At 43.7% G+C, this 9,223-nt stretch overlaps 1 protein-coding gene across 1 annotated transcript; it reads right to left on the reverse strand.

Annotated features, from left to right (window-relative positions):
• Positions 1-7,665: 7,665 nt before the first annotated feature.
• On the reverse strand, positions 7,666-9,006 carry LOC107819739 (uncharacterized). Its single transcript, XM_016645890.2, has 2 exons — positions 8,360-9,006; positions 7,666-8,231 (listed from the first exon to the last, which is right to left on the reverse strand). The coding sequence occupies exons 1-2, from the start codon at positions 8,979-8,981 to the stop codon at positions 8,227-8,229; spliced, it is 627 nt and encodes a 208-aa protein (XP_016501376.1). The 5' UTR covers positions 8,982-9,006; the 3' UTR covers positions 7,666-8,226.
• Positions 9,007-9,223: the final 217 nt, after the last annotated feature.

Here is a 9,223-nt window from a genome sequence, read left to right on the forward strand (position 1 = left end):
AAAAAAATAAAAAAATCTTTTTGGTGTTTTCTCTAGACTAACTTCCCTCAAGAAAATTGTCTACAAGATCCGTCATCAGGAAGAGTCTACGTATTTGCCCCCATTTTTTTTCTTTTTCTTTCGACTCAGTCTCTCAAGAACCCCGTCGACAGGGATCCATCGTCGGGATGAGCCATATATCTATTTTAGACTAACGATTCCTACTTAACAACATCAAAATTATCAAAGCAAAATGAAACAAAACAAAACCAACAGTCAATTGATACAATCACATACATACAATGAAGGAATCCCCACTCCACACTTAAAAATGAAGACATGTCCCCATGGCTTAAAATTTGAAAGAGCAGTGAGGTAAAGGAACTTCCCCGAAGGCTCACTCCTAGTCGGAGATGGTGTATGGGTTGACGTGGCATGCACGACCCAGAGCTCGTAGCCAGCCCCTGAATTTCTTTTTCGACTTCACTTGTCGGTCAGCTACCGCGTCTACTCGAGTGCCCAAATCAGTCATGGAGGTTTGCAAACCAGCCATCTCCGCCTCCATCGCAGTAAAATGGAACACCCGGACAGCTCCTGAAGATGTTGCCGTCCCAGATGGTCCTCCTGCTGCCACATTTTGCTCCTGAGCCTGCGGTGTTGTCCCCATGTTCTCCTCAGCATCCTCTCCGTCATGAGAATCATCAGAGCTACTACTCGCAGACCGGCCACCTCTCTCCTCCTCCTCTACTACTCCCGACTCCTTGCCCATGGTCACCTTATCAGCACGGAATTGGCCTTCCCTTTTCACCAACCCATCCACAGCTAGATTTTCGGGCACCTGAGCATCCCTACATAGTTGAGTAACTAAAGAAGGGAAAAAGAACCCATACCTTTTGACTTGGTTGCGGACGAATATCTCTTCATGCATCACTTTGGCCACGTCGAAGTCGTGACCATTTACAAAGCACCAAATCAACGCAGCGCGGGGCCCATTGACCTCTGTAGTATTGTGAGACAGAATCAAGCAGTTGTTTATGAGGTAAAGCCAGCACTTCCCTTCAAAGGTGAGTGCTGAGGAGTGAAACGTCTCCCCATAGTCCATCCAGACCACTTTTTTCCCGGGTGCACAAATTGTCTCAAAGAAGCGCACCCACTTTTCGTTCGTTGGGTTGCGGCCGTATTCATAGAAGTCATCATAACCAACCGGAGGTAGAGGCAGCTGGTAGGCCGTCTGTATCGCCTCAACAGAAGCATTCACTGCCCTTCGGTGCACCGTGACTACTCCATTATCATGCTCCGCCACATTCGCATAAAATTCCCGCACAACCATTGCATTGCCCTCACCGGGCTCATTGATGAATGTGTGCAACCCCGCCTCACCAACTCCTCGTACATGTGAGGGCAGTGTCTCTGGAACTGTCTGACGTGAATACCTCTCTCCAAAATTGGCTTTTTACGAGCCTTTTCCGCAAAGCGGGCCTGAGCATTGGCCGAAACAAATTTGGAACTATCAAAGGAGCGTGCAGGTGCAGCCCCTCGTGACCTAGATGAACCATCCTGGATGCTCGACGAGGCCCCTGTGGCACGTCGTTTCCTAGATAGAGTCATGATGCCTGCAAAACAACGACACATTAGCACAACACAACGGAAATTTTGTGACTCAATGCGGTTACTCAGACTTCACACGCATAAGGGGTCACAAACTATATAATCACGATCATTGGGACCTTTCCACAAACACCTTGTGGGCATTAGGCCTTCACAACCCCTTTTTACACTTTTTAGAACAAGAATCACCCACTTACACTCACCAACATCACATATCAAGTGGGATTCCACCCCACACTTATCATCCACCAACACTACAACATCTTGCACCAATTTCTCTACAAAATCTAAGTACAACTACTACAACATAGGCATAAGAATACAACCAAAAAAACTGAAAAAATAGAGAGAAAAATAAAAAAGAAGAAAGAAACTAGGGCTCATACCTGTGGTGAAGGAAAATGGGGAAGATGCTAGTGAACTCGGGGGGGGGGGGGGGGGAGGGGGTCGTGAGATGGAGGACGGGTGGTTTTGGGATTTGGGAGTGTTTGGAGGAAGGGTTTGTTTGTGTTTGAGTTGGAATGGGGGAGGGGTTTTCTTTTGTTGAATGGGGGGTTCAGGTACGGGAGGGGGGCATTTATTAGATGGGGGAAAGGGGTAATTGAGTCTAAAGAATAAACAAAATAAAAAAACGAAAAACTGAAAATACACTTGAAAACGCCGGAACTAGCGCGCCCAGATGCGCGAGCGCGCTAGGTTTAGAGCGTCCAATACAGAACCCAAGACCTACTAGCGCGCCCAGATGCGCGTCCGGTAGCGCGGTCGCACTAGTAGCGCGATCAGGTGCACGGCCAAAGCAGAAACTTTGTAGTTTAGCGCGTTCAGTAGCGCGGTCGCGCACCTAGGCAATTGTTTTCTTCAACTTTTCACCTGTTCTTACCCCGTTCGATGGTCTTAGCACCTGCCCTTTGTCACCTGCATTGGTTAGCTCTTCCTAAATCACAAAATTAACACTACTACTATCGTTGGGTTGCCTCCCAACCAGCGCCTTATTTAACGTCGTGGCACGACGGTTACAACAATTTAATGGGTTGCCTCCCATCTAGCGCCTGATTTAACATCGCGGCATGACTCAACACGTTCTCAAGCATCCGTCAAGTCCATCGAGGTCTTGTGATGTGCAAAGTGACCACCCCAGTAATGTTTTATCCTTTGACCATTCACCAAGAAAGTACCAGTTAAACTCATATCCCGCAACTCCACAGCTCCATGAGGCTTCACACTTACCACAACAAAAGGGCCTGACCAACGAGATTTAAGCTTTCCTGGGAAAAGCTTCAACCTTGAATTGAACAAAAGAACTTCTTGCCCTGGCTCAAACTCTTGATGTTGGATGTTCTTGTCATGACACCTCTTAGTCTTCTCTTTACACAATTTGGCATTTTCATATGCGTGCAAATGAAACTCATCAAGCTCATTGAGTTGCAGCAACCTCTTCTCGCCGGCCAAGTCCCCATCCATATTCAGCTTTTTAATTGCCCAATAGGCCTTATGTTCAAGTTCGACGGGCAAGTGGCATGCCTTCCCATAAACTAACTTATACGGAGAAGTACCTATGGGAGTTTTGTATGCAGTTTGACATGCCCACAATGCGTCGTCTAACTTCCCTACCCAATATTTTCTATTTGCACTCACTGTTTTCTCAAGAATCCGCTTTACCTCTCTATTTGACACTTCCACTTGACCGCTCATCTAGGTGTGATAGGCAGTGGAAACTTTGTGCTTGACTCCGTACTTTGCAAGAACATTATTCAGCAGTTTGTTGCAGAAATGCGTTCCTCCATCACTGATCAACACTCTGGGAGTTCCAAAGCGTGTGAAGATGTGCTTCTTAACAAAGCTTACCACCACCTTTGCATTATTAGTGGGAAGAGCAATGGCCTCCACCCACTTAGACACATAATCGGCTGCCACCAAGATGTACCTATGACCATTGGAGTAAGGAAACGGTCCCATGAAGTCAATTCCCCAAACATCAAAAAGCTCCACTACCAGAATGTTTTGCAGCGGCATCTCGTGCTTCTTTGTGATCGTTCCGGTTCTTTGGCACCTGTCACATATTTTAACAAAGACGTGTGCATCCCTAAACAATTTTGGCCAATAGAAACCTGATTGTAGCACTTTCTGGGCAGTCCTATCTCCACCATGACGACCTCCGTATGGCGAGGCGTGACAGCTATGAAGTATGGCATTCATCTCCTCCTCAGGAACAGATCTTCGCACCAACTGATCTACACAGAGCCTGGATAAGAATGGCTCATCCCACATGTAAAGCCTCACATCATGCAGGAACCTTCTTCTATTATCGGGTGTCAATTCTGGTGGTGTCACCCCGCTTGCAATAAAGTTCACATAATCTGGATACCACGGGGTTGTGCTTGAGGTGATTTCCAATAACTGCTCATCAGGGAATGTTTCTTTGATTGCACCCCCTTCAGCTACATGGTTTCGATTTTCTAATCTGGACAAGTGATCAGCCACTTGATTCTCTGTTCCTTTGCGATCTCGGATCTCTAGGTCAAACTCTTGCAAGAGGAGGACCTACCGAATCAGTCTCGGCTTGGCGTCTTTCTTCTCAAATAAGTATCTGATAGCTGAATGATCTATGTAGACGATGACTTTGGTCCCCACTAGATATGACCTGAACTTGTCAAACGTCCACACCACGGTAAGCAACTCTTTTTCAGTAACTGTGTAGTTCATTTGAGCTGGATTTAGAGTTTTGCTCGCATAGTAGATGGAGTGGAAGATTTTATTTCTCCTTTGCCCCAAAACAGCTCCAATAGCCAAGTCACTCGCATCGCACATCAACTCAAATAGTTTCTCCCAATCCGGAGCAATTATGATTGGTGCAGTCACCAACCTTCCCTTCAGCTCCTCAAATGCCTTCAGACAGGCAGCATCAAATTTGAAGGCGATATCCTTCTCAAGCAACCTGCACAAGGGAGAGGAAATTTTCGAGAAATCTTTAATGAAACGACGATAAAAACCTGCATGGCCCAAGAAACTACGAATGCCTTTGACAGATATCGGTGGGGAAATTTTTCAATCGCTTCCACCTTTGCCTTGTCCACCTGCAAACCATCTTTGGATACCTTGTGCCCCAAAACTATACCTTCACGTACCATGAAATGGCACTTTTCCCAGTTTAACACCAAGTTAGTTTCTTCACACCTAGCAAGTACTTTATCAAGGTTCATCAAGCAGTTATCAAAAGAGCATCCAAACACAGAAAAATCATCCATGAACACTTCCACAAACCTCTCAACCATGTCAGTAAAAATGGCCATCATACACCTTTCAAAAGTCACAGGTGCATTACAAAGACCGAAGGGCATTCTCTTGAACGCATACGTGCCATAAAGACACGTAAATATGGTCTTCTCTTGGTCCTCTAGGGCTATAGCAATCTGATTATACCCCGAGTAACCATCTAAGAAGCAGTAGTACTCCTAGCCAGCTAATCTATCAAGCATTTGGTCAATAAAGGGGAGGGGAAAGTGGTCCTTCCGGGTGGCATTGTTCAATTTTCTATAATCAATGCAAATTCTCCACCCGGTGATAGTTCTTGTAGGGATTAAATCATTATTCTCATTAACTACTACAGTCATCCCCCCTTTCTTGGGTACACATTGAACTAGGCTTACCCATTTGCTGTCTGAGATAGGAAATACAATACCTGCATCAAGCCACTTAATCACTTTTTTCCTTACCACCTCTTTCATGATTGGATTGAGTCGGTGTTGTTGCTCTACACTGGGCTTGTGTCCGTCATCCATGAGGATTGTGCATGCAAAAGGTTGGGCTAATGCCCTTAATGTCAGACATTGTCCACCCAAGTGCTCGCTTGTGCTCACGTAGCACTCTCAACAGCTTTTCTTCCTGCAATTTAGACAAGTCAGAAGAAACAATAACGGGTAAAGTGTCAGAGTCACCCAAATAAGCATATTGCAGGTGAGGTGGAAGAGGTTTAAGCTCCAATTTTGGGGCTTCCTCAATTGACGGCTTTGGAGGAGGTCCCTCTGTCCTATTCAAAGGCTCAAAGAGGTGTATCCCATGCACGTACGCACAAGATGTATCTAGGATTTGCATCATCTCCTCAACCTCCTTATCAGCCCTTAGGCTATCAAGCAACATAAGTACTTTCTCTAGAGAATCGTCTAGATATACACTCGGATAATGAATCTGCTCATCAGCCTCAATAACAGATATCATTGAGAGCTCCTGATAGTGGCGGGGAAGTTGGATTGCTTTGTAGACATTAAAAACTGCTTCTTCGTCATCTACCCTCAAAATCATCTTTCCCTCTCTCACTTTGATAATTGCATCACCAGTAGCTAAGAGAGGTCACCCCAATATAATTGGAACCAGTTCATCAGCCTTATAATCGAGGATAATGAAATCAGTAGGGAAGATAAATTTCCCAATCTGCAGCAACACATCTTCAATCACCCCTTCAGGGTGTGCTATCGATCTATCAGCCAGCTGCAACATCATAGCAGTGGGCCTTGGAGCTCCATCACCTTGCCAGTTATTATCATTATCTGTGAAGTTATTCAGCAAGATTTGGATTTCACTGTGCAGTCTGGCCATGCAACTACCCCCACAAGCTGAATCAAGATTCATCTTTGAAGCATCATCTAACCCATCTACAAAAGTGTGACCCAATACCTCGTCCGTCTGGCAACGATGAGGACAGTCTCTGAGCATCTTCTTGTACCTTTCCCATGCTTGACGAATTGTCTCGCCAGCTCGTTGTTCAAACCCAAGAATTTGACTCCTCAATATCTTTGTTTTCTTAGTGGGGAAAAAGTTGATTGAGAATTTCCTTGCCAGATCATCCCAAGTGCAGATTAAATTCGTTGGCTCCTTATTCAACCACTCCTTAGCTTCCCCGATCAGTGAAAAGGGGAAAAGTGTCAGCCTGACATAGTCCTTGGAAATGTTCGGATAATTGTAAGTGTCCGTAATTTCTAAGAAATTCTGAATGTGCCTCTGCAGGTCTTCATGAGGTAAGCCCACAAATAGCCCTGTGGATTGGATCAGCTGCACCATGTATTGTTTTAGCTCAAAGTGCCCAGTGATATCACGCTTCACAATAGCCTGAGTCATATTAGCTAGACTGGGCCTTGCAGCTTCGATCACCGCGCGTTCCTCATTACATGCCATCTCAATTGGCTGTGGTTGAATTATGATGTCCAACTCTCTTTCAATTCTAGTTCTAGCGTCCACCTCCCTCCTCAATATGTGAAGTGTTTGTTTAATTTCGGGATCAAGAGGAAGGAGATTGTTTGCGCTTCTACTTCTTCGCATTCAAGAAAAGAAAACCTGTATTGGCACAAACAAAGTGAACTGAAAATTAAAACATGAATAAATAAATAATAAAAGCTCAACTCAGTCAAGTAGCTAATTTCTAAGTCGCCGGCAACGGCGCCAAAAACTTGTTGCAACCAAAAACACTCATGCAAGTGCACGTGATCATCTAGTAATAGAGTAGTGTGTAGAGTATCGTTTCCACGATGACTTATGATTAACTGTTGACTAATTCAAACTCAATTAATTTGTCTATCCAAGAGGTTTTTCACAAAATAGAGATGTAATTGTTTTACTACCTAAACTATCAAGCAATAATCTAACAAGAGCAATTAACCAAACAAATAACAATTTCGAGTAACAAACAATAGGAGAGGATATTCCAGGGTCACAGGCTAGTTAACAATCGTGTTATGTTCTTAGCTTAAAATAACTAATCGATTTACCTGGGTTGTTGATTGACAGGGTTAATATTACTCATAAGAATCTGTCGAGTTCTTACTCGCCTATTCAAGTTAACTCAATGCCTATATGTCTATGGAATTAAGATTAACAAGAATGCATTTACAATTCCTGAATTTCAACCAAGCAAGGCAATTGGGTATATGTCTATCCCAATTGCTAATCTGTTCCCCGAGGCCCGGGTTCAAGAACTTGCTCTTTTTAATTCTATATGCAATCTAAAGTTCCCACTTTCGAGTTCAACTAAAGATTCGTAGATAGTATTTCACTGTTAGCTACTCAGCAAAATAATTAAAAGCAGAATTAAATAAACAACCCAATATGATAAACCAACTTTGTCAAATTAAACTTCAAACAACAACATTCATGTTTCACCTATGACCCTAGAACAATGGGTTTTAGCTACTCATGCTAGTGTTCATCACAAATAGATTCAATTTCATCCCAAATAGCAAAAACCAAGAGAAGAAAAGAAGAACTTGATGGTCAAATCTCCTCCTTGCCTCTTGTCCCTCTATTTCTTGCACTAAACTATGAAAAAACTCTCCTCTCTTCCTTGGGCGAGCTTGACTTTATATAGGTTAAGTGAGTTTTCCTCCAGATTTCCAATTCTGCCCCTAAATAACTCTTCCCGTATTTTGGACTAGCGCGACCGCGCACCTGGACGCGCATCTGGCCGCGCTAATTGGCTGAGATTCTGTCATGGACGCGCTAAAAGTAGCGCGGTCGCGCACCTGGGCGCGCATGTCCAGTTCTGTGTTTCATCACTTCTATTCCTCGTCTTCAAGCGTACTTAGCTCTGAGGGGTCTTTCTTGCTCGAAAATGCTTCCAATCACAACTGTTTAAGGCATCACCTAGGCTCCTCATCCTGCAATATATACAATTCACAATTAGAGCCTATTTTTCATCAATTAATCATATTATGATACTGAAATATAATCAAGTGGGAGCATAAACAATCGTCAAATTACCTAGATTTAACCTATTATCACTCACCACTAGTAAAGTCAATAAACATCACGGAACCCACATCCAAGGAATAATACACAATTTCCGTTGGCTCCTCACCATCCTCTTTTTCCACAAGAACAGCTCTATCGGCATCATAGCTTTCAAAATTTTTGATATGCGGCATCAGGTATTTCCAAGTTTTTTCATGGAGGTCGTAAATTTGACCACATCTTTTCCAAATTGGATTCTCATGCTTATCACCCCGTGCGTAGTGCTCAGTGCCGGCCCCAGCATATAGCTTTGTACCAACGGCAGCGAGGAAGGGCTTGCTACGGGGAATATCCATGGGAGATGATACGGGTTCCCAAAGGCTAGGGTCAAAAGAATGTTTGATGATATTATGTTTATGCAATTGGGAACGAACAATAGCCCTATCACCACCATAACTGTATCCACCAATCCAGTATATGTCTTCATCACCAACTACTGTCCATCTTCCTGCAATTCCATAAGTCTGCCGACAGAGCTTCGCAACAGGTTCAATTGTTTGCCTTTCACCTCGTTTGCCATCCTCTTTTGTCATCACGATGCGAAACCACAATTCTTCCCTCTTTCCGTAACCGCGGAGATACAAAACATTTGGTTTCGAAGCATCGCCTACTTCCATTGCTCTTCAGCTCGATCTAGGGTTCTGTAAATCTAATTAAGCTGGGTAATTCTCACGACTGGAGGTATATATAAATCAAGTTGTGCTTTACATGCACGCAACTACAATATTTTGAATTCATTAACCGGTTTAGGAAATATAAACGGACCTTCTTTTTTCACTAAATTCTAAAATATTTTTTTACAATACTAGAATTAGAGTTTAGGTGACTGCATTTTTTATACGTTCCTCTTTTGAAAAGG

Source organism: Nicotiana tabacum, chromosome 1, assembly GCF_000715075.1.
Source record: "Nicotiana tabacum cultivar K326 chromosome 1, ASM71507v2, whole genome shotgun sequence".
In the NCBI taxonomy this organism is placed as follows: domain Eukaryota; kingdom Viridiplantae; phylum Streptophyta; class Magnoliopsida; order Solanales; family Solanaceae; genus Nicotiana; species Nicotiana tabacum.